Source organism: Ammospiza caudacuta, chromosome 13, assembly GCF_027887145.1.
Source record: "Ammospiza caudacuta isolate bAmmCau1 chromosome 13, bAmmCau1.pri, whole genome shotgun sequence".
Lineage (NCBI taxonomy): Eukaryota > Metazoa > Chordata > Aves > Passeriformes > Passerellidae > Ammospiza > Ammospiza caudacuta.
This window is the reverse complement of record NC_080605.1, coordinates 12,254,239-12,271,729: the sequence shown is the minus strand read 5'-3', so window position 1 is coordinate 12,271,729 and position 17,491 is coordinate 12,254,239. Positions and strand designations below refer to the sequence as shown.

The window sequence follows — 17,491 nt, the reverse complement described above, 5'->3', positions numbered from 1 at the left end:
TGTTCCCCCCTCACCTGGAGAAGCACATCAAGTATCTCAGCAGAAGTGGCCAGCACAGAAACCCAGTTCCCTGTGTGGGGGAGTCTGAGGCACCTTTTGAACCAGAATTACCCAGGCTGCGGGCAGGGAGTGATTACACCACCAGATTATAACATCCATCTCAGTCTCTCTGAGACCTGAAGTGATAACCCAACAGATCATCTCTCCAGCCAGCCCTATGACTTACAGCCCCACAGAGCTGCTGCTCATCCTCACAGCTTCCTGCCCAGGAGAAGATGAGAACGATGTTATCAGTTTGCATATGGGCACCGGATGCACAGAAGACTTTGGGATTTGCTTCAAGGTCACGCTGTCTGTGTCTCAGAACTGAACCCCTTAAACACAAGACCTTTCTACCTCATTCTTATATCTAATGTCTACGAGTGTATTTTTCCCTTAGGGTTTAAGCTGGACCATTGGTTCCCAACTTTGAAGCAGTTTCCTGCCTTTCCATGGCATGAATTTTGAACTCGTCCATTGAAAGCATATGGGCTTTTCCTAGCGAGCAAGTGAATCTACAAACTTGGAAAGGCATGTGAACCAGAGTTTGAATCTCAGCCAAACAATTTGTTCTGGCTTTAATCAAGATGTCTTCTTTTAACTTCAAATATCGTTTTTTAAAATCCCATATCAAAACTTCTAGTGTCACACTATGAAATCAATAAATGCTACCAGTCGTTCAACTCAGAAGTACTTCAAAGCAGCCTGAGTGATAACCATTATTTTATTTTTAAAAATATTCATCAAAGAGATGCAGTTAATATGAAGGCAAAACAAAATTAACAGCAACAAAGAAATGTGTCAGTTGCATTTTGAACTTGTAGAATACCACAAATCCTGCTACTACTTTTGCTTTTAAAGTTTCTCTTTTTCTATTCCTATGTTGACATATTTTAATATTTCCCTTTTTCTCTTCTCATCTTATCTAGTAATTTAGTTGGGCAAAAACTAGTTTAGATGCAATCATTTAATTAATCATATATTTGATGTTATTTCACACCTTAAAAAAACAGATTTTTAAACCTAAATCTTCTACATAAAGTGCTGTGGGAGGAACCAGTCCAGGCTGAAGTGTGCAGTTTAATTGTGTGTTGAAGTCTCATCAAGTTCAATGGCTCTATGTTTAAAGCTAAGTATGTGACTATGAGCATTCCTGGGTAAGGGTCATGGGTTTTTATCTTATTCCATAAATATTTCAATGGAAAAGCAAGGGAAGTGTTCATGAGTAAACAATTAGTTTAGATGAAAAGTAATGGAAACATGTCTATCTGAGTACATTGTGCTAGGAAAATTTCCAAAGTGGAGCATAAACAACTTTCTCAGCACCAAGTTACCCTGCCTGGGGCTTCTCATGTTTTACAGTTGGTTACTACTGCCACTAACAGTTTTCCATCCTCTTGTCCTCTTATCCAGTGATAATCACCACCTAGCTCAACTTGGGCCATTCAGAAATAGGACCAAAGGCTAGAGTTGCATGGGAAGTTGTTTAGAATGGATTACTGCCAAGGGCATGATACCATGAATAAGAAAATGGAAATTTGAGTGTAAAATTATCTATTTAGTCTTTATCCATGGCTGTATCTTAGGTTTGGGTTTTTTAATTGCAGCTAAGAGTGTCTATAGTATACTGTGTAGTCTTAACAACATTGGTCTGTAAGATTTCTTAAAAATGAAACCTCTAAATCTCTGTGAGGGTCATTAAGACCCTGGAAGGAACCCAAAATGAATGTTCAAAATCTAGATACAAGATTATTATGGTTTGGAGTCATACACTTCACTCCTGGCATAGGACTGGCATAGAGTTAGAGGCGGGGAAAGGTCGACTTTCAGAGCAGTCCTGTTCATCCCAGAAAGTCTGTCTGTACCTGGTGTCCAAGCATCATCTGTGGTTAGAAGGAAAAGGAATTCCACCAAGGATGTTTCAGCAGTGGCTGGTGAGCTCCAGGAGGGCCTGTCCTCTTAGATCTGGCAAACAGATTTACCTTCAGTTTTCCAACAAGTCAGCCCTTTGTCTGACTGAACATTTTTCTAACCAGGAATTCCAACTGCTTTGTAGTTTAATTCATTGTTCAGTACGGCTGTTTTAGGAAATTTATGAACTCTTTGATGCTGTCTTCTCCTTACAGAAAGGATTTAATAGTGGGACATTGTGTTACGGTGTGTGTGCTTGGCACAACAGCCAGTAAATAGGATGTTTCTTGCTAGCTACATGATTTGTGGTATGTTTTCATCTTCATCATCATTTTTAAGTGTCTCTGTCCTTGTAGTCCATTACACTGCCTTTGCCAGCAGTGTGGAAGTGAGCATGTTGTAGCTGTGTTCCAGCTACTTTCCTCACCTAGGCTGGACTGGGAAGGCAGGAGCTGGGGGAAGGGGGAGGCTGAGCACAGCATGGGAGGTTGAGGATGCCCCAGTTCTGGGTAAGGTGGAGAAGAACTGAAGTTTGAAGCCTCATCTGCACGGGCAACTGCAACTCTGCACAGGCTGCTGGAGCATTCTGGCCACGGTGAGGGCAGTGTGTTGATGCTGGAGCATTAGTGCAGGAAGAGTGGATTGTATTGGGAAGGCTTGTCTCTGAGACGGAGTGTGGAGACTGGACAGCAGGCTGAACAGGAGCCAGCAGGGTGCCTGCATGGCCAAGAAGGCCAATGGCTCCTGGCCTGTATCAGGAATGGTGTGGCCAGCAGGACCAGGGCAGTGATTCCTCCCCTGTGCTTGGCACTGGTTAGGCTGTCCCTTGAGTGCTGTGTCCAGTTCTGGGTCCCTCAGTTCAGGAGGAATGTTGAGCTGCTCAAACACATGCAGAGAAGGGCAGCAAGGCTGGTGAGGGGTCTGGAACACAAATCCTGTGAGGAATGGCTGAAGGAGCTTGGGGTGTTCATCCTGGAGAAGGGGAGGCTCAGGGGAGACCTCATCACTCCCTACAGGAGGGTGCAGCCAGGTGGGGGGCAGCCTCTTCTCCCAGGAAACCAATGACAGGAAAAGAGGACACAGCCTTAAGCTGCTCCAGGGGAGGTTTAGGCTTTAGGACATTGGGAAGTTCTTCATAAAATGAGTGATTGAGCATTGGAATGGGCTGCCCAAGGAGATGGTGGAATCACTGTGCCTGGAGATGTTTAATAAAAGACAGGATGTGGCACTCAGTGCCATGGTCTGGTTGACAAGGTGGTTTTTGGTCATAGGTTGGATTCCATGATCTCAAATGTCTGTTCCAACCTAGTTGAGTCTGTGATTCTGTGAACCCCTGGAACAGGACACATTGGTGTCTACTACTTTTGATCTAATTTGCAACTGTGTGCATTTAGGATGGCAATGCTAGCCTGGAAGGAAGGTCCTCAGCTGTAACTGAGTTACTGTTCATTGGCTAATGTGTTTTCATGAACACTGTTGGTTTGCTTTTCGTACCTGCTAATGTGATATAGTGGAGGCTATTTGGTTCTGTGCATGCAGAGCTAAATCAGGCCTGGCAGGCAGCCCAGGGAGCCGTGCCACGTGTCCCAGCTGCTCACGGCGCTCACCGGGTGCTCCGCTCCCCAACTTTGCTGCTGCACGTTCTTCTCCAGATGCTTGCAAACAACAGAGATCTTGTGGTCCAGAACTTCCTCATGATTTGGCATAGAGTAAACAGATAAAGTTCATGAAGAGGATTTCTTGCAAACATGGAATGGGTTTGCAATTCAATTTTTCCCTTTTTCCCTGTTTTCAAATACGAATGTGTCAGACTCCTCCCTCCACAGGTGAAGTCAGCAAATTGGTGGAGACATTACAGAGACTGACTTTCAGGAAAAGGGGGAAAAATTATTTTATTTTTTTCTAACTCTGAGCACCATTACCCCTCACCTCTGAACCAAGAAAGACTTTACGTGGTGTCATAATTTAGCAAATTACTTCCTCAAAGGAAGGTCAAACATTTTACCATTTGATCAATAGGAAGCGACTTACAAATCATGTGTATTGATCATTGTAATCATTCAGAGGAATGTAGGGCAGACACTAAAATCACATGCACTTAGTCTTAATTGCCCACATTAAAGCAATTATGTCCCAAAACTGTCATTGTCTAATGCTATGCACACTACCCAGCATGGTAACTTTTAGCCATACATATTTAATCATAAATCAGCCTCTTAGGTCTATTGCACTAAAGACTTACAATATTGCTGTAATTATGCAAATATAACTACATCTTTTTTCATCAATGTGTAAGATCATGTTGCTTTGGGGAGCCAAGTGGAGGAAAATAAACCCCTATATTAATGCAGCTGGCATTTAATACATATATTTTATGGCTGTGCTGTGTGTTCATGACACAAGTACTTAAAGTGACCTTAAATTGCTAATGAACAGAGAGCCTTTGTAAAAGCAGTCACAAGTCAAGGACTTGTAGATAAAACTTGTTGAGAGGTACATTGATGGTAGGCTTGTGTCAGGAGAGTGCTATTTGTTCAAGGATGTTTATAAACATTATTTTCCAGAGGATCATTTCAGCTAAAAGTGTCTCAGACAAATACCAATTGGTAGAATGAAAATAAATGTTTTCTGATCTTGTTAACATAAGGTGGGTGCCTTTTTCATTTTGTCAAGGAAGCCAGTGTGTTTTCTCAGGAAAGTTTTGTTTTGATGAAGTAAAGATTGGTCAGGATTATATTCCTTTTACCATTCCAGAAACTATTTCTAAACAGATCTGAAAAATGAACAATTCTTGGTTTGCTACATACCTTGTATTTTGCAAACAAGAATGTTTGAAATCACAGTTATCTAATATGGAACAGCCAAATTTAAGAATTTCTCAGAAAATATGAGCTAAAGTCCCTTAAAATTAAGGAGAGCAATTTTCCTGCCTTCCTGGGCTGAGATCTGGACTTGAGTCAGTCAATTCCCAAGCAGCTTTCCAGAAACATAATCTAATACAGCCCATAACAGAACAGGTCATGGAAAGAAAAAAAATATAGAAGAGACTGCATTGTAACACAAGAGAGCAAAAGAAAGGATCATCTACAGCCTGCTTTCAGTTCTTGAGTCGCCTCTGGAGGAGTGCAGAGCAGGCTGTGCTATGGCTCTGCATGCAGAGCACAAAGGGAAGGTGCAGAGAGGGAAGACAGGCTGCTGGGATTGCCAGGTACCCCCACGTTACCATTTCCTGCTCCTCCGGGCCTTATGGGAGCCTGAAACATCACATCATCTAGCAAGGACTGATCACATCAGCAGTTCTGCAAAATGTTCTTGCACCTTCTCAGTCTTCAGCACGGTGGGCTGCTGACACACAGGCCTGAGGGTACTTCTGAGAAACCTCAAAAGGTAATGAGACACACTGCCTTTTTGGCAACAGGCTCCAGATAAGGCATGTGCAGCTTCGCTGGGAGACGTGCAAGCCGCAGGTCTCTCTACAGGCTTCAGAGCTGCAGGAACAGGGAACTGTGCATGGAAGCTAAGAGCTAAATTGACTCATTCCTGAGAAGATCTCTGACTCCAAATCTCAGGAAAACTTATTTTAACAAGTTTTTGAAAATATCAGCAACATTTCTGATCTTCTGGGGGTCTCAACCTGTTCAAAGCAGCAATGTGTAGGGCATAAGATACCCTGTCAGTCACATCTGTATCCAGGTGGGCACTGAATCACAATTAATTTAGTATTAGGGCCCTAATATTTAGGGGTTTTAAAAGGGAGAAAGTAAGCAGTTTCTCTCAGAAGCCATTAGCCCCAAAACAGTGATTTGAGCATTAAACACCGAGCAGAGGAGAAAGATGTTTCAGTGGAGGAAAAAGGACATAAAATGTATGAGCTCAAAATGGTTGCACCAAATCTGATCAGAGTATCAGTAACCAGGTTACATGCCAGCCATCTGGCATACCAGTAACCTGGATATGGCCACTTTGGGGGCATCTTCCCCGTGTCTCCATGCACAGGGTGGTGCATGGGTGGTGAGGTGCTGCAGCATGCCTGATTGCTCGGGAATCCCAGCACTTCCTGCACTCGCTCGTTCTTTCAAGTAGCAATGAAGTTGTTTGGCTGGATCCTTTATGAAAGTTAAAATTGGTTTATCATTTTCTTTTCGCTTCTCACACCTTATCTAGTTTCTACATTCTTCCCACTTCAGTAGTCAAAGTGATTGAAAGCCGAAAACTGAGCAGATCTGTCCCTGCAGCAACTTTCCTCGCGTTTCTCATTTAGCGTTTTATCAAACGGGCTCTTTGTCTTTGCAGTCCCCTGATGTTGCCTCTGTTACACGGTGATATTCTTCAGGTCATGGGGGTTAAAAGGAGGCTAAAAAAGAGATCATATTGGACTTGCTTTACACAGACATGTAGCATTAGACCCAATGCCCAATAGAGGAAAGATATACTACTCCTATTTGATGAGCAGCAGGCCAATAAATTCATTAATCATCATTTTATGCCTCATCAAACACTACCCAAGTTCCTCCATGGGAGTTATACAAATTAGCCACTGAAAAGGCAGTAATTTTAGTTTAGCTAGGTAAGTGCTTTTTGATTGCCTTCCTGAACAATGCTTCCCTTGACAAGCTAATAAATCAGCCCTTTCTGAATCAGAAGTGCAGCAAGTGCGAACAATAACTCCACATAGTTTCTCCGCTGATTTCAGCTGGAAGGCCTAAGAGGATGATCTGGGATCAAAGTCTCTTACTTTATTGCAGAGCAAAAGCTTTCTTTATGAAGAAGAGCTACAGAGAAATGAGGGAAGGGGGATTTTTTTAATCAATTAATGAGAGAAAAAGTCTTGAAACAAAAAGGAGGCCTAAGTCTCCGATTGCAGGGATGCTGGGAGGCCGGCAGGGCAGCTCGGGCAGGAGCCAGCCCTGCCGCAGGTGAGGCTGGAGGCATAAATCGAGGGGCTGCTCCTGTGGAGAGTTACAGATTACCAGGGCGAGTCAGAATACAGACTGTATTTAATCTGCGACCAATTGATTCCTTGAGTGTTTCAGGTATTTGTAGTGTAGGTTTAGATTTGTTGGGTGGCTTTACAGTGGGAAGCCTTGAGGCTGTACCGTCTTATCTTTTTTTCAAATTGCTGCCTTTGACAGTATCATTTTTTTTAACTTGGCCGTAAATCATTTCACTAATCAGCTGTCACCAGCCAACATGCATACATTGGCATTCAGCCGGAGAATTTGTTTTGGAAGGCCTTTAGCAACAAAAACTATGTTTGTATCAATAACCGTCTGTTAATGTCTCATGCATACGAATGTAGAACACGGGGAGGAACAAGGGGAGACGGGCAGGAACGGAGAACAATTTTGGTGGAGGGAAGAGGGGAAGAGCATTAGTTGCCACGCAGGGCGCAGCCTCCCCCCGCCCGCCGCGGCTCGGGCGAGGAGCTACGTGCGGTACCTGCGGCCGGGCCGGGCTGCGCGGAGCCCCCGCCGGTCCGCAGCGGCGGAGCTCGGTGCTTCCCTCTCCCCGAGTCTAGACCTGAGGTATTTTAAGTACAGTGTGTCTCTTCTCCTCTTCATTAACTTTCCCTCCACACATCACTGCATGCCTCTGAAAATAACTTGGCAAACTGGGAGCCGTTTATCTCTTTTATCTTGGGACCTGATCCAATTAAATAAGTGCACATTTACATTTGCATCCATCAGCCATGAGCGTGGAGAGGTCTGTGGTTAGCTTTAGGCAAATAAGAGCCAATTTCGGGGGAAAAGAGGTATCAGGACGATGCCGCTCCCTTGCCGTCGCGGACGCAGGGGCGAGCCGAGCCAGGCCGGGCTCGGGGCAGGATGCGGCCCCAGCCGGCCCTTGCCGGGCTGCCCGCGCCACGGCACAACGAGGTGGTTATTGCACAAGTGCCTGCATCAACCCGAGCCGGGCTCCCGGCACGCTGCGAGTTCGCACATGCTCTAATTATAACAGATGAGTAACGCCGTGCGGAGGACATTTATTTTCTGGTAGTTGGAGGTGAAGGGATCCTCGGCTGAGGAGGCTGGAAGCGCCTGGCGGGGTACGAACCCGGGGAGTCGCTGAGCATCCCCGCACCAGCCTCCCGAGTTCGGCCCTGCCGAGGCGAACCCGCAGAGATTTCCCTGGCACAAAAAAGCGGGAGGAGGCGAGAGTGGCTCGGGCAGCCCCTCGCCCGTAAACTGGCCGTGAAAATAGCGCGGGTTGCTCCCGTTGAGTACCGGGCATTGAGCGAACGCGGCCGCCCCCCAAAAGAGGGGACGGGGAGCGGGATGCAGGTGACCTCTCGGCACCTCCTGCGCGGCTCTCCGCGCCTTTCCGACCCCGCTGCCTCCCGCCCCTTGCGGGGCCCGGCACAGCCCTCCCGGGGGACTCCGCGGCCGCGCAGGGAAACGCTTCTGCCTTCGGGAGAAAAGCAGAAGGGCCCATGTTGGGGGCCCCTCGCTCCAGCGCTAGGTGGTCCCGCGGAGGTATCGCCGAGGGTGCTGGGTGCAGCGAGGGAGGCCGAGGAGGCCTTAGGGTGCCGGGGCTCCAGCCGCAGCCTCGGAGCAGGGACAGGGACTGGGAACGGCGCTGTGGGACTGCCGGGGGCGGAGGAGGCGCCTGCGGAGCGCTCTCGGGCAAGAAAAGGCAGAGCCTGCGCAGGAGCCTCTGCCGCGGCCGCCCCGTCGGGCAGGGCCCGCACCTCGGCCAGGCGCGGCCCGTTCGTCCCTCCCGGTCCCGGGCGAGCTCTTTCCCTGGCAGAGAAAGGTCCCCGGTTTGAGTCGCGCCGCGCCGCCGAGCGGCCGCTTCCGCGCCCGCGGAGGCGCGGTGGAGGAATGCGGGGACAATGCGCCATCTGTCACCGCCGGGTCGCGCCGCGGCCGGGAGCGCCGCCGAGGGCGCTGATTTATGCTGAATGCGCCTTAGAAGATCTCGATGTAGACTTTGTCTTTCTCTGTCAGAGCCAAGTAAAAAGAAACAGCTGGCCTGAATTTTTAGCACCCATAATTAATTAAGAGCTTCATTCCTGGGATTTGATGATTCAATAAAGCAAGACCCTTATTCCCCTATGTGATTCCAGTGAATATCTACTCCACTCCAATCCTTTTGGGTCCCAAGATAGGGCAGATTAACACTCTTTTTCTGTGGGAGAGAAGGGAAAAAATGCCTCAAGATTGCATCTGAGGCGCACACAAAAGGTAAATTCAAAACTGCCACTTGTTCTCTGCAAAGGCTCCTTATTCTCCGCCATTGATGTATTTGTGCCAGGTTTTAAAGAAACCAGAGGGGGGATGAGGAATTAACATATTGCTCATTTGGAAAAACAGCCGGTTCTGGTTTTGGTAACACTTGTTCCCTTGCCAGCCACAGATGTCCTTACTAATAATCGTGGCAGGTTACAGAAAGAGGGGAGCGGGAGGGGGATGGTGAGGGGGGCGGGCAGGCTCCCCGGCACTCCCGTGCTGCTCCAAGCCTGGCCCGAGCCAGGCTGCTGCTGCTGGGGCGGGCGGAACACCGCGGAGCCGGGCGGAACACCGCGGAGCCGGGCGGAACACCGCGGAGCCGGGCGCACCGCACCCCGGCTGAGGAATACCCGCGGCTGCGCACCCGCGCTGGGCGCCGGCCGGACCGGGCCGTGGGGACGAATTTTCCTTTGTTTTCTTTCGTTTTTGTTTTGTTTTGTTTTGTTTTGTTTTGTTTTGTTTTTTTGTTTTGTTTTGTTTTTTTTTGTTTTGTTTTTGTTTGTTTGTTTGTTTGGGGTTTTTTTGTTGTTTTTTTTTTTTTTTCCTAAACTCGTCTTAGTTTTGCGTTGAAGTTCCTGTACTTTTCCCTTCTGCAAACCCCTGTGATATTTTTTTATTCGTCTCCTTTAAACTTGCTGACCGTGTGATTTCCCGTGTTTTCTTGGCGCAGGGGCTTTCACGTACTTCCTAGGCACGGCAAGAGAAGATGCTGCTCAGAACCTCTCGCCGGGGCGGGGAGGTGTGCGGGGGGAGCTCCAATAAGCCAATTAGACGCGACCGCGCCGTCCCGGCCGCGGCGGAGGCTCCGCGCCGAGCGGGAGCCCCGTAGGTTAATCGTGACAATTGGAAAGGCAACACTCGCGGGGAGAGCAGCGGGGGGGATGTAAACACGGTCCGGGGTGTTGAGGGTCTAAATTAGGATTTGTTTTGTTTTTAAGCGTGAAGGAGGAAGCAGCAGGGCTGCGCCAGGCTCCCCGCCTCTCTCGCCCTCCGTCCCCGCGATTGAGAATCGGGGCTGGAGGTACAGGGGGCTCCCTGCCGGAGCCCGGGGGCTGTGCTGGGCCGCACCCCCAGCTCTGTCTCTTTGCTTCCAGGACTGAGAGAATTTCGCCGTGGCTGGGATGGATGGGAGCAGTGGCTGCAGCCCTGGGCTCGCAGTCCACCTGGGGTCGGTCCCTCATTCCGGGCGCGCTGAGGTGTCGGTAGGCCCATCGGAACGGGCACGCCTGACCTCGGGACACTTGCCTGGCTTTCTCCGGGGAAGCCTCATCCTTCCCCGGGGTCAGGGCGCTTGGCTGGGACGGGCGAGGAGGGGAACGTCCCCCGGGCTCCCCGAGGGGAGCTGCGCTCCCTGCCCGGCGAGTGCCGCTTGCCGCCGGGAGCCCCGCTTGTCTCCTCTGGGGTCCCGGATCCTCGGCCCGCGGTCGGGACGTGGGGACTGAGCTGCTCCTGTGGGCCCAGCCGGGCCAGCCGCGCCACCACGCCTGTCGGCCGCGCTGGGGGGTTTTGGGGGGATGTGGGACTGTCACCTGCGGGACAGGGCGGCCCCGCTGCCACCTGCGCCGCTCCACCCGCGCCGTCCAGGCGGGCAGCGGAGGGGTCGCGGCGCCCCCGCCCCAGCAAGGGCCGTGCCGTGGGGCCCGGGACGGCAAGGGGAGGGAGCGGGCATGGAAAGGGGCCAGCGCTTTCTTCCGGGAGCGGAGCTTGGGCCGTTCCCACCTGCACCCCTGGGCAAGCACCTGCTGCCAGGCGACCTGATGAAAGCCCAGGCTGGAGGAGCCCACCTCCATCCCCTGTCTTCCCCCTCAGCTGCCCAAAAAGCGCTTCGCAGCGGCAGCGAAGCCCTCGCTCCCCAAAGCTCCGCGGGGCAGCCGCGGCCCGGGAGGGCTCCGCTCCCAGCGGAGAGTCGCTCCCGGCTGCTCCGAGGGCTGCTCCCGAGTAACCTACGGCAGCTCTAACTGGCAGCAGGCGTTATTTTCATTTTAATATATCCTCACTTTTTTTTTTTTTTCTTTTTTAAACAACAAATTAACATGCCAGAGGCAAAAAAGGCGAATGCTGCCCCCTCCCCCCTACTCTGTTACGGGAAAGAAACTGGTAAATTCGTGCTTATGTTAAAGAATGGCTATACAGTATATCTCCTGTGGCAGGGGAAAAGGGTGATGAATAAAATTGTTGTATGAAATCGTTTGGGTTACAATAATAGTTATGGTTTAAAATAGGCGACAGGCTGCAACCTAAAGGAAACGGTTAATTCCCTTAGGAATTTATACATCAAACGAAAACCGTATTGAGATCGCTAATAGACCTATTCAGAATAGCCCTGAGTATAAGGAATAAGGCTTTTGAACGAGCGAAGCTCCTAAGCTGCTTTGCAAAATAGCTTTTTCAGAGATCGGAAGATCAGCTATGGAAAGGTAGCGCGACAATTAAAAAAAAAATCCATAGCTAGATGAATAATTGAAACCTATTTATTTTGAGGTTAGTCGTTCCTCTGCGGAACCTGTTATCTAGGGAGCGCGGTCCTGAGGGGCTCTGTCGCTCCCTCTGGCACAGGGGCCAGGGAGTTTCCCCGAGTTCCGCCGGAGGCGATCCCCGCCGGGGGACGGGGCGGCACAGCCCCGCTTGGTCTCCAAACCCTCACAACGGGGCTGATCCTCCCCGGGCCAGCGCTACCCTGCCCCTCGCCGCCAGAACTTTGTCCCGTTTTAAACAAGGCAGGTGAGTCCAGTAAAGCTCACTGCTGCGCGAAAAATACTCCTTCCTGCAGGTCTCACTGACTAGAAATGAAATACCCAACGGAGGAATTCGAGCGTTTTTTAAAAAAAATCATTTATCATTAAGAGAATGGAAAAATAACATACTATTATCCCAAGAGTATTTGATTCTTTGCACGTTCAGTTGAAACAATTTTGATTTTAAACCAAATTATCTACAAAAAATCGTATAACCAAGAGAACATCTTTAAAACTCAAAATACAAACTACTATTTAAATTCCCGTAAATGTAAATATGCATGAATAAACCTGTTACAGCTAATAAATAGCTCTGACAAAGTTGAGGAGATTACAAAATAATTATCTGACTCGTAAAGAAAAAAAAATCCAAGCAAACGGAGGGGTGTCTCGGCACCAGCCCCAGAGGTCCCAGTCATACTCCCATCACATCAGCAGTGTGGATGTCAGCGTACAGCTGACACCCCAAAATGCACACTGCACAAGGAGGGACCCGTTCCCGCAGTGCTGGAGCAGTTCTCGCCCTTATTTCTGTGCAGGGCACCTGGGCTGCTGGGGCAGCCCCACGAGCGGGAGCTGACTTTTGCTTGGGGGTTCCGCGCTGGGGAGCCCCTAATCCGCTCGGGGACCGCTTCCCCCTGCCTGCGGCTGCGGAGCGGCAGAACGGCGCGGGGGGGCTCGGGGCGCTCTCTGTCCCCGCACCCAAGGGATTTGTGGTGGCATTGCCCCGGGATCGCGGCGCCTGTCCCACACCGGCCGCGGCTCTGCGGCCTCAGCGCGGAGCGGAGCGCGGCCCCGCGGGACTCCCGCACGGCCGAGCGGGCGGCGGGAGCCAAAGCCGGGCCGAGTGTGACACCTACCTGCCAGCGCCGGGAGCACCGCGCCCGCGGCCGGCCCTGCGCGGGGCTGCGCGCCCCGAGCCCCGCCGGGAGCGCCCCGGAGCGCGGGCCGGGCACCGCGGGGCCGCCACCGGGGCCGGGCGGCGGGACACGGCAGAGGCAAAGGGAAAGGGGCCGCGGCCGCCCCCGCCGCACCGAGCGCCTTCGCCCGGGCAGCCCCGGCTGCCGCCGCAGCACCGCCGCTGCAGCGACGCGGGCTAAATCTGGCAGAAAATCGAACTCATTAGCAAAGTTCACCAGCTGATTGCTTTGCATAAAACACGACACTGATTGGAAGTAATTAGGTTAAAAGATGGGACTGCGCTTCGATTTGGTGTTTCTAACAAGTGCTTTTGTGCGTGGCCTGATTTAAGCCTTCACCTCTGGGAACAGCGTCCCTCCCGCTCCCGGGCCCGTCCCGCCGCCGCCGCCGCTCGCCTGTCCCGGCCCCGCGGGCGGCTCTCGCCTCCGGAGCCCCCCGACCTCTTAAAAATTTCCTGCTACTTCCAAAAAGGCTTCAGGTACTACTGAGAGGTCCTAAATGGAGCCCCGCGTCTCTTTTAAGACATGCTTTTATTTTTCCGCAGCTATGCACGTATCTGCCCGTTGCAAAAAGAGAGTGGTTTTGATTCTGTTAAAAATCTCTTTTAATTAAATATTTGTATTTTACAAAGGCGGCTGCAGGTTTGGGTTTTTTTAAATCTAATACGTATAACCCATTTCCTTTTTTTGTCTCGTTTTTGCATTATAGTTTAACTCACACCCAAGGAAAAAAAACAATAGGCATAAAAAATTAAATTAAACTTGTATATATATATTTTAAAACTATGAAACAATTCGGAAAAAGACACAGAAATGTATATATTTATATTACGAAAACAACATTAATGCCTGTACAGTTGTCTTGATTTCATAATTTACTTCAAAGATACTGTATTATCAATTTAAATACAAAAAAGCTACATTAAATATACAGAATAAGATTTAATACAAATCTTTCTTCTTTGTGTGTGTGAGAGAGAGCGTGTCACTCGTTTGCTTTTCACTTGCTTAAGACATTTCTGGGCGGTTTCCACCAGCCATTTCAAATAGACTCTATAAACTTTTGAAGAGGGGCTAGGAGGGACGGGGGAGCTGGTCTTTTTCTGTTTGTTTTGCTTTTCTTCTGGTACTGGAAAAATAACTGCCAAAGCAATTTATTATTTCTCTCAAATAAATTAAAAAAGGGGAGAAAAAAAAAAAGGAACAAAACCACAGTCCCAGGAGGGGATAGGGAGGAGAAGCCGATATTAAATGTTGGACATACCTTTCTTCAGTTCGTAAGGTGAGTCTTTGCAAAGGTCTACTTGGGACTGGCTCCTGATCATTTTAGTGTCTTTAGCCAGGCTCTCGGCTCTGCTGAGGACAGTCTGATTTAATCCATTGAAGTGGGCGCCGGGGGCGGCGGCGGCGGGGCCGCCGGCGGGGTGCCCGTGCAGGGCCCCGAAGGAGCCGTAGTTCGTGTAGCCGGGGTAGAAGGGCGCCGTGTAGTAGAGCGGCCGGGGCAGGACCGCCCCGTTGGGGAAGGGGCACTGCGCGGCGGGCGAGCGCGGCCGCGGCGGCGAGCGGGACGGGCCGCTGCCGCCCAGCACGGCGGGGCCGGGGGGCGCCGCCTCGCCGCCGGCCTCCTTCGCCTTGTCCGCCGAGGTGGCGATCTCGGCCAGCGACCAGAGCTTGGGCTTGGCGAGGGCCGCCTGCTGCGGCGAGTGGATGACAGAGGCGCCGGTGGCGGCGGGCAGCAGCGGGTGCAGGTCGGCGGCGTGCGGCGGCCCGGCGGCGGCCGAGGGCGGGCGGTACGGCGGGGGCTCCTCGCGGCCCGCCGGACACGGTCCCAGCGGGGAAGCGCCGGGCGCCTTGTGGGGGACGGGCGGCCCGTCGAGCCGCTCCTCCGCCAGCTCTTTGCAATCCGAGTCGCTGAGGCCGCTCTCGGCCTCCCGGGGGCCGGGGGACTCCTGGAGGCGCTCGCTGCCCGGCGCTGCCTTGGGATCCGCCGCTCCTGGTAGGGGGAGAAAGGACAGGGGTGGGGGGGCAGCTCTCGGTCTCGCCCTGCGCCCCCAAACCCGCCCACCCACTTCGCCGCCCACCCTTCGGTCCCCGCCGTGGCCAGGCCCGCGGCGCTGCCCGCCGGCTCCCCCCGCCCCGGCCGCACGCTCGGGGGAACAGGCCGCCCCAACACCGCCGCACCGCGCCGGGGCAGCCCCGAGGGCGCGGCCGCGCTGACCCCGCCGGGCCCGCTGTCCTACCTGTGTCCGGAGTCCCGGGGTCCCCCTTCTCCTCCAGTTTCTGGGGCTCGTCCTCGTCGTTTTTCTCCAGGTCGATGTTCTCCTCTTCCTCCTCGTCCTCGCTGCGGTTTCGTGGGGTCCAGGTCATTTTGTTCTCCTTCTTGAGCCGCCGCCGCGCGTTGGCGAACCAGGTGGAGACCTGGGTGAGGGTCATTTTGGTGATGATGGCCAGCATGATCTTCTCGCCCTTGGTGGGGTAGGGATTTTTCCGGTGCTCGTTGAGCCAGGCCTTGAGGGTGGCCGTGGCGTCCCGCGTCGCGTTCTTGCGGTACGCGGGGTCCCCGTAGGGGTAGGAGCCGAGCGGCGCCGCGTACGGGTGGTACCCCAGGGAACCGGCCATGCCCGGCGTGTGGTCGTAGGGCGAGCCCTGGGGAGAGAGGGGACAGCGGCCCGGCGGGGCGAGGTCAGCGGCCGCGGGGCGGCAATGACAGGGCAAAGGCAGCACCAGGGCCTGCCCGCAGCCCCTGCCCGCGCCCCGCCGCCTCTCCCCCGGCGCCGGGCCCTGCCCGGCTTGTCCCCCGGTTCTGTCCCGGGAGGAAGGGCCCTGGGGGCTCTCCGGGGCCCGTAGTCTCCGAGCCCAGGAGACCGCCGGCTGCTTGCAGCAATCCAGCGGCTCTCCCCTAAATGCAGGAGCGGAAAAGCAAGTGGGCAGCGCGGCGTGGGGGCTGACAGCGGCAGGGGGACCGGAGCCTTCCCCCCGCCCTGAGATCGCGGCAGACAACCTGCCGGGCCCAGGCGGGCTGGGCCGCTCCTCCCTGCCCAGGGACGGGAGGAGGAAAAAATAAAAGCAAGAAGAAAAGAGAGAAGAAAAGAAGATAAAAGAGAAACAAAAAGGGGGGAGAAGAAGGGCAAAAATAAAAAGGCAAAAGAAAAGGATACAGAAAAAGGAAAGAAGGAACTGTAAAACTCTGCACTAAACAGAGAGGAGAAGCTGAGCCAAAGTCGCCGGTTTTTGGGGGGAACTGAGGGGCGTTGGCTGTGGCCGCAGCCCTGCGGTGTGGATGTCCCGCACTCGCACTGGCCCCGCGGGCGCGCACGGCGGCGCAGTGCCCTGCCTTCCCCTTCCCTTCCCCGTGCAGCCCCGCGGAGCAGCTCGCGGCCATGGGATTAGAGCTCTGCAATATTTAAGCCTAATTATCGCCGGGCAGGGGAAAGTTGCCTGGATTTATCACCCGGATTTCTCCCATCGCCGACCCGTCCTGAATTCATTCCCTTTTCAATCACAACAAGCTAATTGTTGCAGAACTATGATTGGTGGGTTTTACACATTTAATATTTTTTTTTTTAAGGGAATGAAACCGGTTCCCGCCTGCCATGGTCCTGCTCACCCGGGCCGTGCCGGCGGCTCCCCCCGCGCCCGGCCCTGCCCGCCGCTGCCGCCAGCAACAGTGTGAGGCAGGGCACGGCGGCGATGCGGGAAAGTTGGGCGGCGAGGCGGTGAGCCGCGCTCCCTTTTGTCCCCGAGATCTCAAAAATAAAATGGGAACAAAAAGCAGGCCCGGGAGGGGGGGACATGCGCCCACGGGATGCCGTCGTGCCCGGCGCGGTGTCGGCTGCCCGCGGCTGCTCTTACCACGTAGGAAGTGAAGGCGGCGGCGGCGGCGGCGGCCGGGTCGGTGCCGTACTGGAGGTGGGAGTTGTAACCCGGGGAAGGGGCGGTAAAGGCGGTAGATCCGGCATAAGGGGAAAAAGCGGAGCCCGAAGAAGATCTCCCAAGTTCATCGGTCCTGGGTCCGGAGATCACGCTGGTGCTGTACGCCGGGCAGGAATAGAGAGCCAAGGACGCTGACGGCTGGTACAAGTAACCCTGAGGATACGACATGGCCAGGCGCGCACATATACCCGGGAGCCCAAGGCGCCGGGAGGGAGCCGCCGCGCTGCCGGGCTGGGGCGGCTGCGGCCGGGGCTTCGCGGGCGCCTCTCCGCCCTCGCCAGCTGGGCAGAGGCGGCACCTTGCTCTGCGCCGGGGCTGCTGCTCCGCTTTCGCCTGCAGCCGGGCACCGTTTCCTCCTTTTTCTCCCCCCCTCGCTTTCCCCTCTTTCCCTCCCCCCCTCCTCTCTTTCTCTCTCTCTCCCCCTTGCACTGGGGGGCTTTTTTTTTCCCCTTCCTCCTCGCTCTCGCTTTCCGAAGGGTCCTGCCAAGATGCTAAGTTGGAAATTGCAGCTCCTGACGCCTTCAGCACGGCCCGGCGAGGCTCCTCCTTCGCGGGGTGTTGTCAGTGGAAGGACTGGCAGGACCCCGCTGGGCTGCCGCGGCCGGGCCCAACCAGCGGGAGGGCTCCGCGCTTCCCTGGCCCTCCCCAGCGCTTAGAGGCTCAAGTGCGCCGGCTCCTGGATTGCAGTCACCTCCGAGCCATTTAAGATCAGTTCCAACTTTCT

The 17,491-nt window shown here is 53.1% G+C and overlaps 1 protein-coding gene across 2 annotated transcripts; it reads right to left on the bottom strand.

Annotated features, from left to right (window-relative positions):
- Nucleotides 1–13,611: 13,611 nt before the first annotated feature.
- Nucleotides 13,612–16,941, bottom strand: IRX5 (iroquois homeobox 5). 2 transcript variants are annotated; one of them, XM_058813614.1, is made up of 3 exons: nucleotides 16,687–16,941; nucleotides 15,075–15,480; nucleotides 13,612–14,827 (listed from the first exon to the last, which is right to left on the bottom strand). In XM_058813614.1, the coding sequence occupies exons 1-3, from the start codon at nucleotides 16,933–16,935 to the stop codon at nucleotides 14,082–14,084; spliced, it is 1,401 nt and encodes a 466-aa protein (XP_058669597.1). In that variant the 5' UTR covers nucleotides 16,936–16,941; the 3' UTR covers nucleotides 13,612–14,081. The 2 variants fall into 2 exon arrangements, with proteins under 2 accessions (XP_058669597.1, XP_058669596.1); XM_058813613.1 differs by having other exon boundaries at nucleotides 13,612–14,824; nucleotides 16,687–16,935.
- Nucleotides 16,942–17,491: the final 550 nt, after the last annotated feature.

What these genes read in the sequence shown, in the direction of transcription:
- IRX5 (XM_058813614.1), bottom strand. Translation starts at nt 16,935, where the DNA reads ATGTCGTATCCTCAGGGTTACTTGTACCAGCCGTCAGCGTCCTTGGCT. An exon ending in CCGCCTTCACTTCCTACGTG is followed by an intron (nt 15,481 to 16,686) that starts GTAAGAGCAGCC and finishes CTCTCTCCCCAG; the next exon opens with GGCTCGCCCTACGACCACAC. An exon ending in CCCCGGGACTCCGGACACAG is followed by an intron (nt 14,828 to 15,074) that starts GTAGGACAGCGG and finishes TCCCCCTACCAG; the next exon opens with GAGCGGCGGATCCCAAGGCA.